The sequence below is a fragment of the Ceratotherium simum genome, chromosome 3 (genome assembly GCF_057802395.1).
Source record: "Ceratotherium simum simum isolate JZ-2026a chromosome 3, ASM5780239v1, whole genome shotgun sequence".
Classification (NCBI taxonomy): domain Eukaryota; kingdom Metazoa; phylum Chordata; class Mammalia; order Perissodactyla; family Rhinocerotidae; genus Ceratotherium; species Ceratotherium simum.
Genome location: NC_141902.1, coordinates 82212518 through 82234022, shown reverse-complemented (window position 1 = coordinate 82234022; position 21505 = coordinate 82212518). Strand labels below are relative to the sequence as shown.

The 21505-nt window shown below is 48.9% G+C and overlaps 2 protein-coding genes across 3 annotated transcripts in view; one reads left to right on the top strand and one right to left on the bottom strand.

The window, feature by feature from the left end:
- The window catches only part of PGPEP1L (pyroglutamyl-peptidase I like), a 37440-nt gene extending 28978 nt beyond the window's left edge, over positions 1–8462 (top strand). For both annotated transcript variants that reach the window (XM_014788626.2, XM_087429138.1), the window contains 3 exons: positions 6075–6197; positions 7216–7442; positions 8176–8462. In XM_014788626.2, the coding sequence (XP_014644112.2) occupies positions 6075–6197; positions 7216–7442; positions 8176–8416 (591 nt within the window). In that variant the 3' untranslated portion in view covers positions 8417–8462. The remainder of the gene's footprint in view (positions 1–6074; positions 6198–7215; positions 7443–8175) is intronic.
- Positions 8463–11873: 3411 nt separating this feature from the next.
- IGF1R (insulin like growth factor 1 receptor) overlaps positions 11874–21505 on the bottom strand; it is a 296679-nt gene continuing 287047 nt past the window's right edge. Inside the window, exon 21 of the mRNA XM_004431906.3 lies at positions 11874–19453. Coding sequence (XP_004431963.1) covers positions 19072–19453 — 382 coding nt within the window. The 3' untranslated portion in view covers positions 11874–19071. The remainder of the gene's footprint in view (positions 19454–21505) is intronic.

Here is a 21505-nt window from a genome sequence, read left to right as displayed (position 1 = left end):
AGGGCCCAGCACAGAGGCTACCTGCAGCAGGTGTCTCGTCCACGTCCAATGATTGATGGATGACTGAAGGAAAGAGGAATGGAAGGAAGGAGGAAGGGAGGAAGGGAAGGCAGTGGGGAGGGGAGGGAAGGAGGAGAGGAAAGGATGAAAATAGAGAGAGAGGGAGGAAGGGAGGGAGAGAGAGAGGGAGGCTTGCACACATCTCCAAGCCTCACTATTCCTTTCTGGGCACACTCCTGCTGATCCTCCAAGCCCCAGTCAGAGCCTCCTCCTGGCAGCCCTCTCAGGCTGCACCTCCACGTGGGTGGTCCGGCTTAACCTTCACAACAAGTTTCATGAGGGAGGCCGGTTATCACTATGTGTTACAGATAGGGAAACTAAAGCTCAGCAAGTTTCAATAATTTGCCCAAACTCACACAATCGGGAGTGGAAGAAGTTTGGTTCAGGCTCCTTCTCCCTTCCACAGCCCAGTGGGGGGCCACAGAGCCCTTGAACCAGGACGCCAGTCATCACTTCCTGTTTCTAGTCCTCATCCTCGTCCCCTCCGAGACTGTGACCCTCCAGGACACGCCCAGCCCTGCGTGGAGGACCCATGCTGGGCGCTCCGGGAGTTTTCTTGAGAGACGGAATGAAGCCCTGCATCCCTGCCTCCTGGTGCGAGCCCGGAGCTCCTGCTTGAGAAGGGAAGAATCAGATTTTGGAAAAACAGCAACTGTTTTGCAACACCAGCTGGTGCCACAGCCTCAGTGGATTTGAAAAAAATTCAGAGAGCAACTGGTGTCTCTTCTCCTTCCTTCGGTTCCCTTTGTTAAACTGCCATGTGTTCCTGGCGACCAGATTTCGGAAGACATGGAGACAGGAAGACGTGGGAGAAAGAGGCAGAAGGCGGGGCTTCCTGCTTCCCCAGGACCTTTGCAACTGATGGGGTTCAGGCTTTTTTGAGGGATTCTGGGCCTGCATGGGCAGTCGGCGCCTGAGCCTGGTCAGTCCTTGGCTAAAGCAGTGCCCTGGGGTCCACTCTGGCCAGGTGGTTCCTCCAGGTGCTATCCCTCCGCCCTTTAGCACAGACACTCTGCAAGTCTGGCTGAGAAGGCATGCCAGTCCGGAAAGCACAAGCCCCTGGCTCTCTCTAGGCCTGCGGAGAACCTACGCTCCCCTTTCCTGAACAACCAGCCCTTCTCAGCAGAAAGCGCGCTGGCAGCCAGCAGCCTGGCGTCTGCTTCTGCAGAATGTTCTACTCACTGCTTCTGACAGGCCCCAGGCTCATCAAATTCTAATAAATGTCACTTTCAATAAATCCCTCTTGCATGACTTTCTCTAATTAATGTGGGCTAATTAGAAGCATTGATCCCTCCTATAAAGCCCCCATTATGTGCCAGCACTGCACTGGGCACTTTTTGTAGATCATCTCATTTAATATCTGTGAAAACCCCTCTGACTTTTAATTATCCCATTTCATAGATTAGAAAACTGAGGTGCACCAAGGTTAAATAACACACCCGAGTGGACTCAGTGAAAGGTGGCAGAGCCAGGTCTCAAACCCACGTCTTTCTGATCCTTGAGCCCATGCCTTTCCTGTGGCACCACAGTTGGGGTCTAGCTCTGCGTGTGCCCCCCTCTGCCCTGCAGCCTCCTCAATCCAGGCCTAGGCTGGTAATGACCACCAACTTGGCTGATTTTTCTCAAATGCCTTATCTGCCAGGAGTCACAGTGTAGGTGATCTAGGACACCAAGTGTGTGTGTCTGTGTCTGTGTGTGTGTGTGTGTATGTGTGTGTTTGAGAGAGAGAGAGAGAGCAGAGTGTCCACATAAGGCAGGGCCTGGAGACTCGCTCCATGATTTCCAGTTGGAAAAATTTCCTGGATCTCCCTAATCAGATTCCGACAGCAGGTCCAGGTCATCCATGGCCCTCTCAAGCTTCATAACGAGCTGGTTGGATGAGCTGGCATGTGTCTGAAACTCAACCAGGCCTCACCGCATTACCGACTGGAAGCCCTGTCTCAGTCAGCCCTTGGGCTGCTATAACACAATACCACAGACTGGGTGGGCGGCTAAAACAACAGATATTTATTTATCTCAGTTGTGGAGGCTGGGAAGTCCAAGATCAAGGTACCAGCAGATTCAGTTTCTGGTGAGAACCCTCTTCCTGGCTTGCAGACAGCCACCTTCTGGCTGGGTCCTCACCTGGCAGAGAATAAAAGGCTCTGGTCTCTTCCTCTTCTTATAAGGATGCCAATCCCATCCTGGGGGCCCCACCCTCCAGACCTCATCTAAACCTAATTACCTCCCAAAGATCTCATTTCCAAATACTCCATTTGGGGGGTATTAGGGCTTCAACATATGAATCTAGGGGGACACAAACATTCAGTCCATAGAACCCTCCTACACCGATACAGCCAACCACCCGTCCTGGTGACCTTGGAATGGCTGTAGACTCCCAGGGCTGTCCAAGCAGCTTGGCCCAGGCCCAGGTGAGGTCTGTGGCCAGAGGAGGTTGCAGTTGCTCTCCTGTCAGCCCCCTGCTCTCCTGTTCCTCCCCCTGCTTGAAGGGCTCCAGGGAAACCAGCAAGGGTTGGGACTCCCAGCCCCACAGCGTGGGCAGCAGTGGTCACTTCCTCCCAGGGGAGGCTGGCTGCACATTAGCAGAGTCCCTGTCACTGGTGACAGGGCAGATCCACCAAGCTGCAGGCTCTGCCTTCATCAGCATAACTGTGGAGAGACAACTGTGGAGAGAAAGAGGGAAGAGTGACATTCTAGTTTAGGAAGAGAAAATACACAAGGGAGATACCAGAGAATAATTTCAAGGCAATACAGGAAGAAGTTCAAGTTTATACTGGTCCACAATTCCTTACCAGCAATTCTGATATCCAAAGACCTGTAAAAATTAGAAGTTTTTAAAAAGTTATTTGGTGGCAAAAAGTGACCTGAGCTGATGTGAGGCAATGTGTGACATCTGTGGCTGGCTATGGAGCGCAGCGCCAGACCAGGAGCTCTGCTGGAATCCAGCGGGTGGATTCTAATGTCAGCCAGTAGTCAAGTGTGTTTGAGCTCCAGCTTGGAAGCTTGAAAGGAAATACCTGATAAACAGAAGCAGGGCTTTCTAATCTCCTGGGCATCGTCTTTCAGATAAGTGAAATAGAGAGAGGAGTCAAGTCTAATGTCAAATACCCTCCATTCCACACCAGCTCTATAAATGCCAAGGAGATCTACAGTTTGGCAAGAGTGATGCCATCATGGCCTCAGAGAGTGTTATGGATTGAGTTACGTCCCCTCAAAAGATGTTGAAGTCCTAACCCCCAATACCTGTGAATCGGCCCTTGTGTAGATAGGGTCTTTGCAGATGATCAAGTTAAGACGAGATCATTAGCGTGGGCTCCAATCCAATATGACCAGTGTCCTCATAAAACAGGGAAATCTAGACACAGAGACAGATGGGCCCAGAGGGAAGACCATATAAAGACTGGAGTTACGCTGCCACAAGCCAAGGAATGTCTGGGGCTACCAGAAGCTGAAAGAAGCAAGGTGGGATCCTTCTCCTACAGGGTTCAGAGGGAGCACGGCTCTGCTGACACCTTGATTTTGGACTTCTTCCCTGCAGGACTGTGAGATGAGAAATTTCTGTTCTAAACCATCCAGTTAGTGGTACTTTGTTACAACAGCCACAGGAAACTCACGCAAAGGACCTCCCCAGATCCGGCTCCCAAACTCACACAGCAGCTGGAAGATCTTCTACAAGACATCCAGAGGTTCTCTCTCTCTCCTCTCCTCCCTCAACTGGCTTGGGGGTGGGGTGGGAAGAAAGACCTGTGGTGGAGGAAAAAAAGGGGTGCTCGTGCTGTGGCCTGCCTTGGTCTGGGCTCTACATATGTGCCCACCCTGAAGCAGAGCTGCATCCTTATGTGAAGAGGAGGCATGGGCCAATCACTGCTGGGCGGGGGGCGGGGGGAGTGGGCCTGCCCGGCTCAGGGTGGATGTCTCTGTCCCGTGGGCACTGCTTTCTTTGCAGGCTTATTGAGCATAATTAATCGATGTTTCCACTGACAACCAAACTAGGGCAGCTCCTCAGGGTACAGCCCTGAAAGCAGATTCCCAGGCAACTCCAGTTCTGGGGCTCCTCTGCAGCCTTTGCTCAGAGCCAGACCCCATGAGAACTCCACTGAGTAGAAGAAACCGGTTCCGCCCAGATGGTTGGGTTCCCAGAAGCAGCCCTGAGCCAAGCCAAGGCCTCCTTACCCTCATGACAGAGCCAAAGGTGACCCAAGAGTGATGCCTTCCAGCCCCGACCCCCTGAATTGGGAGCACCCTGAAGGAGCCTGGGCCTGTGCAGCCTAACTCATTCTCTGCAGGACAGGGGACCCAGACGGCATCACAAGGAACTTGGGCTTGTCTAGAACCCCCTTGGTCTGTCTGGCCTTTGGAATGTCCACCTGAAAGCTCAGCCCACTTCCTCCAAGGCCCCCTAGCCCCCTGCCCTGTGTGGCCTGGCTCACCTTCCTGCCTCCCACCGTCAGTCAGGCAAATGACTTCTCCCTCAAGGTCCAAAATGGGGATGTGATCTTGGCATTTACTTTTGGAAATGAGCAAAGCTTAAGCTGGTCAAGGGAACTGAGCTTCTGAGTAGGTATCTGGAGGACAGAGCAGAGCCCCTCAGGAAGGCTGAGCTGGTTGAGGACAGACCCGAGACACCAAAAGTCAACCAGAAGGAACACCTCCCTCCTGATGAGAGCAGCACAAGCTGACCCACAGCTGGATACATCATCCTCCCCTGTCTCCTCCGAAGTCCAGGACCAGGCCCTGGAATCTCCTGCCTGCAATCTTCGGGCAGGCCACACAGCCCTGGCTGCACCCTCCATCCAGCGATGCATGCTCCTGGGTGTCCTGAAATGCCAGGAAAGGGAGTCAAGAAAAACAGAGACTCTAATCCCAAACCATCTTGGTGACAAGCACAGCTCCCAGTACAGGGAAAGGATCTGGCCTTTCCAGGGTTGGCCTTCAGTCTCCTAATTTAACTTTCACTAACAGTGAAATGCACCTCTCTAAGATCTCACTCGCCTGGTTTTCTTCCTTCCAAACTGTCTGCCATTTCTCCTGTCCTTGAAGGAGGATGCTCCCTGATGTTGAGTTTTCTCCACAGCCCTTCTCCTCTCCCTGCCGGTGCTCTCTCTCTCCATCTAGGTCTCACCTAAACTCATGGCTTTTGCTGCCCTGACATGCCAGTGTCTCCCCAGAAGCCTCCCTGTGAGCTCCAGGCACACAGAGCAGAGGGACCAGCTCCCCTTGGGTCCTTCAAACCCGGCGATCCAAAATCCACCCTATGATGCCCCCCAGCCTCCCTCCACCTCCTCCTCCATCCTCAGGAAGCAGCTCGACTCATTAGCTCCTGCGCACAATCCTTTGACGGCTCCCTTTTGCCCTAAGGATCAATCCAGCCTCTAAGCACTCAATCTGGCTTCCACAGACTTTTCTAGCTTCTGTTCTCATTCTGCCCCCATGTGCAATGCCCCCGGATACACCATTGGTGGTGGTGGGTTACTTCTCAAAATGCCTGGGGGTGCCACAGGCAGTTAATGCTCGGGTCAGAGTCCAGGGCTGCTAAACGTCCTGTCCTTGGAGGTGCAGGGCACACGGAAGAAGGCTTCTGCACCCCCCCACGCCCTCCCCAAGAGCGCCATGTCATACCACGTTTCCCAAAGGCCTCAGGCTCTCACACTCCCCTGTTTCTCTGCAGCTCCTCCTGTCTGGCATGCCCTTGCCCAGCTCTTCATCTGGCTCACCCCCCTCTGTCTCTTAGAACTCCCCTGCATCCCCTCTGTGATCTGCATCCTAACCCGCAGGCTGGGTCAGACATGCCTCCTGGGTACCGCACCTCGGTGGGAATGGCTTCATGGGGCCTTGAGGGGCAGGAACCATGACTCTCCGGCTGGCCCCTGGCCACTGTGTGAGCTCCTTGAGGGCAGGGTCCAAGCCCACAGAAGGCCCCTGGGAGTGGAATGGATGACCCCAAGTGTTGGCTTTTCAGGGACTCCCCCTGGCCCTCCATCAAGTGAGGTGAGTCTACCTGCTTCTTTCTGCAGGAGCTCTCCAAGCTGGGCCTGGGGAGTGACACGGAGGTGGAGCTGCGGACTCTTGAGCTGCCTGTAGATTACAGGGAGGTGAAGCAGAGGGTCACCAGAATCTGGGAAGATCTTCAACCGCAAGTAAATGACAGCTGGGGAAGCGGTGGGGCAGGAGTAGGGGTAGGGGGCTGAAGACATTGTGGATCCAGCGTTGATGGCTCAAAAGTGCACCCTGCCCCACATCCCAACAGTAAGGTCCCAGCTTGTTTCATAAGGTTCTGGGTCTGTTTGTAAAAGTTTAAGCTGAACTATGGAGCAGCTCTTGGAAGGAGACTCTGGAGAGACAGAAAGAGTAAAAGAAATGGAAGCTTTATTCCCAGTCAGGGCTCAAAGACAGTTTCCACCTAACAGAGATGCCACTGGGTTAGGTCCCAGCAGTGCCCACGCAGGGCAGGCTGGCCGTGAGGTGCGATGTGAGGCGAGGACCTTTTGGGCCTGGGAGAGCAGCCGGAGGGGGCTCGTACTGGGAGGTGGGAGAGTGGCCCATCTGGGGAGGGCTCATCTTCATCACACTCAGCCTGTTTTATTCAGACAGAGTTACTATATAAAAAAACTGGCACAAATATCCCAAAAATATGAAGACCAGATGATGAGATTAACAAAACCTACACCACCAAACCATTAAGACAACACCCCAAATGTTTTGATAAAACTTTCAGCAGCTATTTTTCAAAGATGAAGAATAATCAGCTCAAAAAAGTCTAACAATATTTTATTAGACTGTTACTAACTTCCTTTATTAGAGTTTCATAAAAGAGATGGAAGATTCCACTGAAATGCTAAGCTTCTCCAGATACCAGCTTAGATACCAGCTGGACCCCAGGGGGAAAAAGGGAATATACTGCCCTGTAGGAATATTTTGTAATATAGAAGTATTTGAATTAAATGCCACATGGGCTTCTGTCCAGCTGTTTTACCTTCCAGCACATTAGCTAGGGGAGGAGGCCGGGATCGGGGGCTGTGGTGCCAATCTGGGGTTTGAAGATGATTTGCACTCTGGAGCTCCCCCTCGGCTTGGCCCTTCTGCCACATCTGGTGAGCAGAGCAGATCTCAGTTTCCCTCTCTCTCTGCCTGCACATCTCACGTGTGTTTACACAGCTCGCCGTGCATGTGGGCCTGGACGCCGCCGCCAAGGCCATCGTTCTGGAACAGTGCGGCAAGAACCGGGGCTACCGGGACGCTGACATCCGGGGCTTCCGGCCCGACGGCGGCGTGTGCCTTCCGGAAGGCCCGGAAGTGATCGCGTCCGGAGTCAGCATGAAGACGATCAGCAGGCGTGTGGCTGTGGAGGGCGTGGAGGTGGCGTTTTCCCGGGACGCAGGCAGGTATGTTCTGTGGGTGTGGGGTCACTGAGCAGGTAGGGGAGGAGAAACGGCTCCAGTGTCGTTCTTTCTTCAGGGACGTCCGCCCTTTTTCCCCCAAGAGGCCATCTTGTGCCGTCCGGCTAGGCACTTGGTCACGGGGTGCCGCCCCAGAGTAGCCCCTGCAGACCAGAACGTTGCACACACCCGCCTGAGGTCTCGGTTCCAAGGCCCCCTCCCCCTAACACGGCCTTTGGTGCATTGACAGAGGAGAAGACACGGGAAGGCGTATTTTGAGTGCCACTAACATTTTGTGGATGTTTTATTTTTATTTATTGCGGCCAAAGTTGTGAGTTAACCATTCTGATTTAGCCTCAAGATTAATTTACCTTTGTTTCTCCAAACTTTGACCCTCTCCTCCGCCCAAAGAATAAATGAACAAATGACTCAATGCAGACATGAATGAGAGGGGTTCACAGTGGTAAAGCTGTTTTGGACTAATTGGTTGAAAATCTGGTCCCTTCCCCTGGGCTTGGCCACTTGCTGGGTAGGGGATTATGAGGCCAAGAGCCAGTCTCTCCCCACCTCATTCCCAGCAACATGTTCTTTCTGAGGCAGAAGAACAAAACCTAAGTCTCCCTGGGGGGGGTGTCCTCCCTCCTCATGCTTTGAGGATGCTGCATGGCCACTTCTGCTTTCATTTCACTGAGGTTAGAAGCTGGTCCAAGGAGTAACATGGTGTTTCGTGTGGTTGCAGATATGTCTGCGATTACACCTACTACCTGTCTTTGCATCATGGAAATGGGTGCTCGGCACTCATCCACGTCCCTCCGTTATCTCGTTGGCTCCCGGCCAGCCTGCTGGGAAAAGCCCTGCAAGTGATCATCCAGGAAATGCTGGAGGAGAGGGAGAAAGCCCGAGCTCAAAGCCTCGTTTGCAGAAAACTCAATCTCTGTGACTCCAGCCAAGGGGAACCAATTGGGGGACTGCTCCTTTAGAGAAAATTCAGTGTTTCAATCCTGTGTGCAGAGTTTTACTGTGCTTTGAGAGACTTTTAAAAAAATTGCTTGTAAAACAGTTTACACAGAGAAAAAAATTCTGAATTAGCCCAACGAAATCACAAAGGGTTATTTTATTGTCAGAAGAAAGAACACTCCGAAAGGCAGACATTTCACAAGGGATTAACCAGCTTCAGTTATGGTTTTCATGACAATAAAATGAAATCCTAGTAATTTTTTTTCTCTTAAGAGACCATGTAGCGGGCTTGTGTGATCCTGCCCAGATTGCCAGGACCACAGACCTGTTCTGCAGAGCCCCACGTAGTGAGTTGATCCATGACCAGCTGGCCATGGGGAAACACATGTGCTGCCACCACTCAGGTGCCCCATTCCTGGTCTCCAAGCTCGAGCATCCAGGTGCCATGGGCAGCTTCTGAGCCACTGAGTCTCTAGTGTTTGGTTTTTCTCTTTCTTTTTTTAAAAAATTGTGGTAAAATACATGTAACATAAAAGTTACCATTTTAACCATTTTTAAGTGTTCGGTGGCATTATGTACATTCAGTTGTTGTGCATCCATCACCACCATCCATCTTTAGAACTTTCTCATCATCCCAAACTGAAACTCTGTACCCATTAAAGAATATGTGTCCCCACTCTCCCCCCAGCCCTTGGCAACCATTATTCTGCCCTCCATCTCTGAATTTGAGTACTCGAGGGACCTCATATAAATGGAACAACACTTGTTCTTTTGTGACTGGCTTATTTCACTCAGCATGTCTTCAGAGTTGATCCGTGTTGCAGCATGAGTCTGAATTTCCTACCTTTTTAAGGCTGAATAATATTCGTTGTATGTAGAGACCACATTTTGTTTATCCATTCACCTTTTGATGGACACTGGGTTGCTTCCACCTTTTGGTTATTGTGAATATTACTACTGTGAACACTGGTGTGTGCAAATATCTGTTAAGAGTCCCTGATTTCAGTTCTTTTGTGTATATACCTAAAAGTGGAATTTCTGGATCATAAGGTAATTCTGTGTTTAATTTTTTGAGGAACTGCCACACTGTTTTCCATGGCAGCTGCACCATTTTATATTCCTACCAGTAGCTTTTGTTCTTAAAGCAAAGGTTAATAGCTAGGTTTAGCTTCTGTGCTGTGGTCAGTACTATCCCTTTTCATCTTGCATTTTCCCTGTATGACACTGTAGTGGGTCTTGTGCCAAACTGCTCACAGCAAGGTTTTACTTGCTGTGAGTGTTTTCTGGGAGCAGATTTCTTTTGGGAACCCCATTAGTAATATTGTTCTTTAGAGGAAGGGGTTGAAGGTGGCTAAAATCTGGGAAATTTCTTGTTACGTTGGTGTGCTCTCAGCTATCATTTTCCACTTAATTACATTTAAAAAAATCGTCGTCACTTAGTGCCAGATTCATTCACTGTAAGAAAAAGCATCTTCAACTTAATAACAAAGGAACTGGGCAGGCCTTGCTTGTTTTACCATTAGCCCTCCAGCATACTTGTGCGTTTGGAATAGACTTTACAGGACTCCCTTTGCAAATGAAACTGGCTCACTTGACATAAAACAGATCAGAGTCACAGGTTAACAGATCAAAGCCAGCAAGTGGAGTAGGATGGTCTGGCCAGCATGCGTGGGTCCGGCTGCACTGTTGTTAATGTGGAGAGTCTTCTGTATTTGTAGGCAAACATCTGCTACCCAGAGCCTCGGATGCCCCCCTTCTAGTTCCTGTCTCAGGACAGTGGCAAGCAGGGGGCCTCTGGGACCTGGCTCCAGTGTTATTTCAGATAGCTTGGCGGCACTCATACACATTTTACAAACTTTTAGATGTCATTCAGTTGGGAGGCCAGAGCTCCCTCTTGATGAATGTCCCCATCATCGTCCCCTCTGTGGCCTGCAGAGTTCTCTGTGAAGAACCCCAGAGGGCCATTTCACATCCTGGTCTAAGTGGCCTGCCACCCCGTTGATACACACTGGGGTCTGTTGAGTTACGGCTGATATGTGGCAGTTCTGAGTCAGTTTGAAAGCTGACTAAGCTTAAAAAGGCTGAGCCCTGGTTTGGTCATTTAATAGCTGGGGGGGTCTTGAGCATGTCTCTGTATTTGCTCATCTATAAAACAGAGTAATAAAAATCCTTCCTTTGCAGAGTTGTTGTGAAGATCCAGTGAGAGAATGGATATGGAAGTCCATCAGTGATGAGAGAACACTATAAAAATACACACCTTCCTGAGTATAGGCTCGTAGCAGGACCTGTGAGGGTAAATATAGAATAGCCCTGCTGGGTTTGTGGTCTTAAGAGGTGGCACGGTGGGGAGAGGTTCTGACATTTCTAAAGACCCAGTACCTTCATCCTAAGAAGAAATTGCTGCTGCTTCTGGCAGAGGACAAGTGTAGAACATGCTGCGGCCACCAGGAAGTGCAGCGTCAACCTGCCCAGGAACGCGGGAGAGCAACATGGCACGCCTCTGTCCACCCCACCTGAAGCCCAGACATCCATCTGAGCCTTGGAAATGAGCAGTCTTTAGTCGTCGGTCATCTAGTGAGTCCCCTGAGTGCCAGGTACTGTGACAATGGTGAGCAAAAACCCTGGGGTAACGTCAAGCTTGAGAGAGCCCCTCTCTTAGAAAGGCCTTTTGTTTTCAGGTCCAAATCCTTGTGAGACTCACAGGTCTTCAGTAAGCATGGCCTTTGGTTTCCTGCTACTGCCCACTCTTGTCATTTAGCCCTTTATCCAGGGGCTGATTTTGTTACTGGAGTATAATTTGCCATGATCAAAGTTTAGTGAATGATCAGCTTGTCCTCCTGATGTGTCTAAGCATCTCTGGGCTGATTCCAGAACATACACAGCTTCTTTCCTTTGAACATGTATTTACATTTCCTACCATAACCATTTCCCCTGGCAAAGATAATGATGCCTGGATCGTAGAGTCCCTGGGGCAGGCCGAGATCACCAGCTAGAAAGTAACGAACATTTCTGAGCACCTCCAGTGAGCCGCATCCTGGGGTACTTACTTGGTTCTCACCGGCACCCTCTGAGGAGGTGCACTAGCCATGAGGTACCGACAAGGACATGGAAGCGTGAAGACTTGAAGTCGTTTGCCCCAGAGTCACTCAGAGCAGACCTGCCTTGGCCTGACTTTAAGTAAGTCAGTGGAAGGTAGAGGAAAAGTCTACAAATCCGTCAGAAATGAAGTACAGGTTTCTATATTTTATGTATTCAAATTTTCTTCTAGCTGATTTAATGGAGTGAGAAACAGAATAGCTTCCCTGTCTTCACCAGCAATTTGCATGCTGAGAAGGTTCAGCTGTCAGAAAGAAAGAGCCTCACACGGAACACCTCTGAACGACATGTGTGAACACAAATGCCACCCGCAGCTCAGTTTCCCTGCCTCAGAGGCATGCTGATTCTTCCAGAAAGGGGGGGAACAAAATCAGAGGCCAAAAATGCATACAGAATTCTTTTATTTAACTTAAACCATGTCGTACTTTAACTACTAGAAAAAAGCAGAGTAAGAGAAACTAAAGTTGCTTTAGCTTCAGCCATTCAAAATAGACAGAGTTTCTTTTTTTCTCATAATGTAAAGAATCCAAAGTATATCGCAATAACAGGAATAAATTCTTACAACAGAATATACAAAAACATTTTGAAATTTTTTTCATCTACTGATTTTTTTATATAAACAGAGGAATTTTTTTAGGAATAATTTATACACAGAAAGTCATTTTATGTAACAAATTGGCCATGTTATTACCTTTTTTTTTTTTTTTTTTTTTACTTTTTTTAAAAAACTTTTTTTTAAACAAGAAAACTCAGAAAATGCATTATTTGCGATGCATCCATTCCATCGCGCCTTCTGGTTTGATTTTTTTTTGTGTCCCAGAGGTAGACAAACTCTGGCGAACCTCTCACCTCAACCTCACTGGCTTAGAAAGCAGACAGGTGTTTTTGCCAAGCATCTGTTCCACCTGCGGATGTGTCTACGCAACGCCCAACATCCGAATGAAAAGTTGAAAACAAAAAACAAATTGTTTCTGGACCTTTCTCCCATATACTGCAAAATATCCAGATATTTCCAACCATGGGAATTTTGTGGAGTTGTGTAGAACATGGACGATAATTTGTTGGGAGCTAGAGGAAATGGAGTCAAACAAAAAAACTTGTACGTGTATAGTCTTTATTAAAAAGAACTTGTTTTGTATTGGAAAAATGTACCTATCTTCGGTGTTCTGCCTTAAATAAAAATAAGTAGGGTCTCTTCCTTGCATTAATCCTGATATGAGGCATGTAAGCAAACGGCCTGCGTGCACCAGAATTATCATCTTTTGCGTGATAAGTCTGTATGCTGTGAGCACTGTGAAAAACATTAGCTGTACAATCAAGTCCTTCCATCTCTAGGCATTGCATAACAATAACAACCAAAGCAACCACACCAGATGCTCAGTAGTGCCACGGGCACCGCTGGACTGCAACACCTCTGCTGTTTCCTTGGCCAATGAGGTTCTTTCAGTCTGTTAAAGTAGCTACACTCCAAAGGGAAATGACCAGTAAAAGACGATCCCCTTCGCAACCAGAGGGTTCTGGAAGACCAAGATACTGAAGATACAGAACTACTTCAATCATCATCATTCCTTTGTTATAAACTAGGGCACAAAGCATGGGGGAAAAGAGGGTGAACCACGGCTTGGGTCAGGGAAAAATCTTTTTTTGGCATATTGTAAAGCTAGCTAGTAAACAGGTGTCCTAAAAAAAATGGATCACAAACACATTTGCACACACAGAGAAAAAAAGTGTCTTTAAATTATTTTCGGCAATTATAAACTACATTTTATAAAATTATTCTATGTTCTTACAAAAATGCAATGAAACATTTAATTAGTTCTTGTAAACCAGATCTTCGTCAACTGACTACCCGTAATCTACTGGACTTAAGAGCCCTATTGAAAACGCTAATGAGTGACTAATTAAAACAATGTTTACCAGAAAGATGTGGACACATACAAACGTGGACATACAGATGAGTGATCATTATGTTCTCGCATAAACAAAATAAAGCAAAACCCTAAAGTCATGCCCCAGAACTGACAACTGACGGGTGTGATGCAGTTCGAGTTCTTGAACAATTTGACTTAACTCCGCTATAACAGTTTCCAAAGTAGGATGTTAGTTTGATTTGTTGAAACCAAATGCCCATGGATGACTGTTGAGCCTTGATGTGGTCTGATATCTTCAGAAACCATCACGTTCAAAACATGGCCCACACTTCTTCTAAGCCCTGTACCCTTCTGCTCGCAATTCTCCTCTTCATGTTGTGTCATAACCTGTTACAATGGTTTCCTACTGCCTGATCATTCCATCATCAAGGAGTGTTCGTCTGTTTTTTCTCTAAATGACCACCTAGTCATCTAAGCTGGAGGTCAAAAATGAAACCCTCTGGCCTGTTCAAGGTCTGTATCTTCAGCATCTCTGGCAACAGAGGTTTAATCTAACAACATCCTCTCTCGAAGTTCTCATTCGTGCCACCAACTACGTCAGAGGGGAGTAAGAAAGTTTGACTTTCATCACTGGTTCTTAAAGAGTGGATCTCTGGTCCATATCTCCCAATGCTGCTTAGCCCAGGAAATGAAAAGACAGCTGACAAACACACAAGTAACATTAACAAAAGAACAAACCCCAAACCTTAAATGCATTACTGGGATTGCTGGAATGGGCCAAGGCATACCATGGAGCATTACTGTCAACTGGAGGGTGCCTACGTTTTGGAAAGGAGTTGCCTTTGACACTGTCTGGCCAACTTGGCAGGACCCAACGGTGACAGCTGAGGACCTTGGACCAAGCATCCTAGCCTTCTCACCAATCAGCTAGTGTGACGTTGCCACAACAGCAGCCTGCATCACGTACAGCCACCTGCCAACAGAGGTGGGCTGCTGAGAAAGAGGCTTTGGTGGAACAAACTGGCCTAGAATTTGGCATAATACTTGGCCTGTAAATCTGTTATCCCAACCAAAACACACCACTTGACGCCAAATATTTTGCCATTGGGTAGTTCCACGATAACCACTTTTCTATTTTACCAAGCTATTTTTCCTACCATTGAAATGTTGTTCCGAGTCATAAGAAACAGGCTGGAAGGAGAGGCCAGTGTTGGCCATGAACACCGTCTTGATCTATCTTCCAAGGAGGAAAGCTCGTTCCAACTGTGTGTCAAACATCATGACATCCCATAAAGGAGACCTAGGGTGGTCTGGGTCTCACACAGCTGCAGTTCAACAACGTCTCCAGAATACACCAGCTCCTGCTGCCTCAGGGAAGGGCTGTGTGTGATAATGTTTTAACACTCACATCAATTCAATGATGTGCCTCAGTGGTTCACGTCACTTCAAGCAGTGTGAGCTGCTGTCAGGAGGAGGTTGCATGGAAAATGCCACAACTCAGCTTGATTAAATTATTTGGAGCATACAAAAGAGAAAAATCAAGAGGTGGGAAATGAGCATAAAATTAGGCTAGAACTGTGGAAAGATGCCTTGGTATAGTCAAGGTGGGTGGTTTGGTCCAGTAAAATGACTGCACCATCACACAAGCAACATTTTCTCTTTTATTTAAGTGTTTCTGAAGCATTTGTTATGATGGGCACTATGCTATTAGTGTTTTCTTTCTACTTAAAGAAAAACCACCTACATAAAACAAAAACAAAATGACACCAACAACTCGGACAGTTTAAACAAAACCCTATAACCAGCTGAATGATCTGTAGAAATCCAGTTGTGGAAACCGGTAGGTATGTGCAAAAGAGAGGAGAGGCCACTATTCCAAGGGGTCGCCTACAGTGTGGAAGAAGAAAACCCTGATCAAACAGTATTTCTCAATGACCTTAAGATCCTAGGGGACGTGGGAAAGGAGAGTAGTGTTCTTGCAGGAGGGAGAATGCTCCTGAGCTTAACTGCAGTACTGGAACTTTAAAGGAGCCGTCCACACTTCGGGAAAACCCCCACCACGTTTCCCAGATAAAATCACCAGTGCCTGTAAGAGCAGCTGCTGGAATCGGGGAGTGCACCATCCACCCCTGTGAGCAGCAGGACAGTGGGGTGGAGGCACAGCCCTGGCAGGAAGCGTGACACCCGAGAAAGAGGCTCTGTGCCGACCACCAGCCCTTTCCAGCCCAAAGGTTTGGTACATCTTTGTTTTCCCCTGGGGGAGGAGGAGGTGAGGGTGAAGTCGGAGAACAGTCTGGAGAGAGAGAAGGGGACTTTTGTCCTCCGTACATTTTACGTGGGGTTGGCTGTTGGGTCAGGAGCCTCTGCATCCTCGAGCAGAAGGCCTGGCAGACCGAGCTCTCAAAGAGCTGACGCTGCTGCCCGGCTGATGTGAACCTGCCCGGGCCAGGCCTGGGCCAGGGCTGCAAGGGGAGTGGCCAAAGGGAGCAAACCTAATACCGCACCCTTCCAGGTGGGCCTCTAACCGAGACTGCCCCCGGGCACTTCCTGCCCTCAGAACCCGGGAAACCACTGCTCTTCCAGTGATGGAATTTGTTAGTCACTCAATCTGCACAAAGTAGTTTGTTTCTGAGACAACCAGCCTGGCCGCCCCTCGGCCTCCTGCTGTGCTGGGTGCACTCCCCACCTCACAGCAGGCAGGGGCAGCCGGGAGGAAATCCTAATACCTCACAGCCTCATAGGAAGCAAGGTGGGAGAAGAACAAAAGAAATGCAAAACAGACATCTCAAAGGCAGGCTGTCTGAAAGGAGCGGAGAGTGAGTGCGTGTTGCTCCGACCTGGAATCCAGCGTGGCCTCTCCCTGCGTCATGTGGTGTGTGCGGCCTGTGGTGTGGATGAGGTTCCCAGTATCAACGGCATGTTGTCAGGTGCTGAGAAATGTGAGATGTATTCTTTTTTATATATACACATATAAAAAATAAGAGTGAGGTAGATAAATGTTGGGGGAAAAAACAACACAAAAAACCAAAAACTGTCCCGTCTTACACACACACACACACACACAAAAACCCTTTTCTCAGTATTTAAATTCATAATGGGGCTTCTCTACAGTGATTGAAACTGGTATCACAAAATAAATTAAAACTCCTACGTATAATACCTTCTTAATTAACTTTTTTCTTTTTTCATTTTTTTTTAAAGGGAAAAACTATGGGACAGAGGCTAGAGAAATTCATGGGACTCCAACTACTGACAAGCAAAAAAGCACTACAAACTTCCTTTCTTGTGTTTAATCTCCAGTCACAACTAGCAAGCCTCATATTTTAGCTTTGTTCTTACTCAGAATTTAAACATTTCCATCCCAGAAGCAACTCTTGTGCTGTCATCACTCTGGTGAGAAGTGCTAAAAACTAAACAAAACAAGACCCCTGGGCCCAAGGGCTTGGACGCCTGGCCAAGGAAAAGCGCGGCAGCGCCAGGGCTCTGGTCCTCTGGGAGTGAGCATGCGGCTCCTCGGCCACTTGGGTGCCCATACTGCCCCGACCTGGTCCTGGGGCCAGTAGACCTGGTGGTGGGCTTGCCACCACCACGAGGATGCTGCCCCTGTGCCCCATCCCCGCCAGTGCCAAGGAGGACCCTGGGGATTTTCAGGTTCTAAAGACAGGTAGGTCGGTCTGGAGGGTGGTGGCGGAAGGCCACAGAGGGGTCTGCTGGACCACACTCTGCTGCACCCTTGGACTCAGCAGCTGTTTTTCATGGGATGGAAGGATTAAATATCCATAAAAAAAAAAAAGTAATCCAAATGCCTAGTGTCTGCAGTTAAAACTGCTGTTGTACCCAAGAATTAAAAAAATAGATGTGTGTCACAACCAAAACAAAGGCAAGGGAAAGAGAAGGTGAGACTTTTCAACAATGGTGACTATCAACACTGAACAAGGATGTGCGAAATATTTAACCTTTGTTTTCTGACCTGAGTTTGTATCATGTCTTGCACTGTAACAGACTCAAATGCTGTGTGAGAGCAGGCTGAGAAAAGAGGGGTGCGCGGCACCCCAGGACTGTGGCCCCGGGGGCGGCACCGGGCCTTCTTTCTGCCTCCTTCCTTTACCAGCCTCGTGCCCACAGAGCCTATGGGTTAGAACAGAACTGATGGGGTGGGGCAGCGGGGAGGGGAGGATGTATTTATAAAAAGGCATCAAACAGTTCATGGCAAATTATGTTATATAAGTATCAGTTACTGGGAAAAGAGGAAGAAAGTCACGCACTCTAGTACAAAGCATAAGAAGTTTCTTGGAGTGAGCAGAGAGGGAAGAAGGGTAGACCTGAAGATTTTCATAGATTAAATCCACAAAGATAAAGAACAAAAAAAATAGCAGCTTTTTTTTTCTGTACAGACGTATAGATGAATATCTGAACCGTAAAAAAGTTATAAAAGTGACATTAAAGACGATGTGTATGCAAATGTTTCATGGTCTAACATAGAACTGTAAGACCCATGAAGAAGTCCTAGTAACAGAGAAAATGTCAACAAAGCTTAGAATGCTTGAATCCATTTACTGCTTTTCTTCTTACTGTTGTTGTGGTGTTTGAATTTCTTTCCTTGCAAACCTGCATAAACAGTTGGGCTGAGTCCCTGGAAACCCCTTCCCATCTGTGTCCTTGGGGGCCGGGAGGGAAGCTGGGGCAGGGACAGGAGACTGGCACGTGGACGACCTTTACTCAGAGCCTGTCTTCCAGGCTCTCGACAGGGCCTATTTTCTCCAAAATTCCTGGGGGCTAGAAGGTGGGGGTGGGGAGGTGGCGCAGGGAAGCCAGTTCGGCTTCTCCCCATCTTCACTGAGAGAAAGTCCCATTCTGTCCAGTTCCCCCAAACCATAACCTAGTCAGAAGCAATCAGACCTGTGTGAATGTAAGACTTGAAAAGAACACCAGGGGATGATCAGATGGAGTGCATCACCAGCGTGGCTCTTAAACGGAGGGCCCAGATACCATGCTCGCCCCATGCCTCTGGAAACAAGAAAACAAGTGCAGGGGTTGTGAGGGAGAAAGTTCAGGGTTTTGGCAGAATTTGGCAGCATTAAAATGGTAACAACCTTGGATGAATGATGGCCTTTTTTAAATTTCATACGTCCCTAAGGTTAAAGATATAGTTAAAAAATTCCATCTCAATGTGTTTTTTATAAAGACCTACGGTGACAGGCAGGTGTATACAGGGGCAATGTGGGGCCACAGGGAGGGACACCATTTCCTCAATGTGATAAAAAGGGTGTCCTGGCTGGGCTGGTGGCAGATGTTTTTCCATTATGAAGCAGAAGGAAAGAGAAAGGTATGAGAGCGAGAGAGTGACAATGAGAAAGAGACATGAGAGAGAGAGACAAGGGTGAGAGCGAGATGAGAGAAGAGACAAGGAAAGAGAGTGAGGAGACTCAATTCTCAAGTGTTCTGTTGCTATTAAGTGTTGTCATTAAGGTTCTTAAAGGCCCATGTCAGTTAAGGGTTTGGGTTGGGAAATAAAAAGCTGCTTGCATATTGAAAAAAGGAACATCCCAAATGTGTTTACTGCAGAGAAGCCGTCTCCCGTGGGCAGCAATGGCAGTTCTGAAGATCCACTGAGGTACAGGAGGCTGTGAATAGATTGTTAAAACTCTCTCCCCCCACCCGCTGCCGAGCGTGCACACGTTACTGTCTGCACGGGATTCGGGATCCAAGGATCAGCAGGTCGAAGACTGGGGCAGAGGCAAGGCTCTCTCGTTCTTGCGTCCCCCGTTCATGTGCGCGTAAGGCTGTCTTTCATCGAAGCTGGCTCGGAGAACCAGCACGCCAGGGCCTGGGCCATTCTCAGCCTTGTGTCCTGAGTGTCTGTCTGGCAGCGGCAGGGAGGATGAGGAGGCGGAGGGGTCCAGGGGGACACTCTCCATGTTCTCCGGCTCCAGGTCCAGCTCCTCTGGCTCTGGCGGCTTGTTCTCCTCACTGTAGTAGAAGGAGACCTCCCGAAAGCCAGACTCCATCTCATCCTTGATGCTGCTGATGATCTCCAGGAAGGAAGGCCTCATCTTGGGGTTGTACTGCCAGCACATGCGCATCAGCTCAAACCTGAGGTGAAGACAGACAGAGGATGGGTCCCACCTGGAAAGGTGTACGTGGCCAAGCAGTCTCCAGGGGCCACTTGCTGTGGTTTCCCCACCTACTGTGCAAACAGTGAGAGCACTGAAAACAGTTCTGCTGCTTCTCTGAGGCTCTGGCTTTCCATCTTGATAGCCCAAGCAGCCTTCAGCTTCTCCTGACTTAACGTTCTACCACTGGATTCACTTCACCCAGAACCCAGGACCCGAGACCCTCCACAGGGCAAAACCCAAACTCTCATTTCCTCAGGACAAATCTACACTCACACAGAGCCTGTTATCACAGGGAGCTAAAAAAACAACAACAAACCCAGCTTTCTATCTGAAGCATCTCTTGCAGCCACTGATTAAACATTATTTCCAGAATTAGAATGCAGGAAACCTCCACTTTCTCAACTAATAAGGGTGAGGAGTGATCACAGCTTTCCCGACAGTGATCTCTCCTTTAACTCCACCTATGTTATTTCTAAGCTTCCCCTTGGTGGCAGGGGACCACTGGCAGAGGACTTGAGGAATAGGCAGTGTGAGGCAGCACGGTTGCCAGACAGGAGGAGTGCCCATTCCCAGTCCGCCGGCTCCGTCTAGCGCTGGGGTGAAGGCTGCTTGCTGCGTGCCCCCGCGATGGCAGAGCCCGGCCTCTGATGCAGGCTGTGCTGAACTGAACAAGAGTCCCAGTGAAGACCTGAAGCCAGATCCCAACAAGCCGGTGAGGGAGAGCCCTGTGCAAGAGGCTCTGCACAAGCAGGGGACAGGCAGAGAACACAGTGTGGAGCCCGTGCTGCGCCTGGGTCTCACCAGCTGGGCCCCGATGGCTCTTGGGCTGCAAACTTCTATGAGGCCCTCAGAGTCCCGTGGGCCACCAGGAGTCTTCCTGGCAATGGGACTGAGCCCCCGCAGAGAGCAGGAGACCACACACGGAAGAAGAAAGGAGGAATGGTGTTGCTGGTGCAGCCAGCTGTCCCAACCCAGGAAAGGCCTAGGCTTTGTCAAGGGTTCAGAACGGCTGCGGGAGGAGGCGATGCTTCTTATTAACCCAGAATGTAGAGAGATCTAGCTAAGTTGACCTTTGAAGCAAAAAGGAGGGTGAATGAGCCAACACCCAGGCCAGCCACAGAGCACAGAGGCGGCCACGGTTCCAAGAAGGGATCGGCCAGTGGCCCTTTCTCACATGAACTTGAAACCAAAGTGCCTTCCTTCTACTTCTGTTCTTGCTGGAAAATTCTATTCTCTGTTTTAAAACTTCTAGCGAAAGAGATGCTTTTCAATAAAAATGGCCCAATGGAACTCCCCGTATCTAGGAAGCTCAAAGCACCCCAAATTGGCTTCCAGCCTTCTGTCAGGCTGACCACTTGACCCACAGACCATCTGCTTATATCTGGCCCCAGGGCAAGTTCTAGGGGTAGACGCCTGTGGGGCATGGAAACTGGCCAGCAAAGAGAAAGCTCCTATGCCAACTGTCCAGCTACCTTGAAAGAAATGGGGAAAAGATGTCTGGTCAAGTCAGATGGAAGTGGATGTGGCCTTGAGGGAGGGTGGGAATGGGAGAGAGGCTTGCTTGCTGTCTGTTCTGCTGCCTGTTTCTGTAAATCAAGTTTTATTGGCGCAGAGCCACGCCCATTTGTTTACAGATGGTGGCTGCTTTCAGGCTACAACTGCGAGTGGAGTAGTTGGAACAGAGACCTTTTGGACTACAAGCCCAAAATATTTACTGTGTGGCCCCTGACAGAAAAGTTTGCCACTCCTGTTCTAGCGGAAAAAGAATTAGACAAAACACGAAGACTGACTAGTTTTTTCCCTTCCCAACAAAACCACCTCTGTCTAGGCCACAGCAATAACCACATGCAGGGCTGACGGTCCGTGGGCGCTCTCGGTGGTACACGCTGGGCATCAGGCAGTAGGGGTTAGTGTGTGAACTGCTCTACTCCCCACGAGTCTGGGAGGTAGGGGTGTTATACATATCCCCATTTTGTAGATGAGGAAGCAGAAATACCAAGAGATTAAACAATTTGTCTGAGGTCCGCAA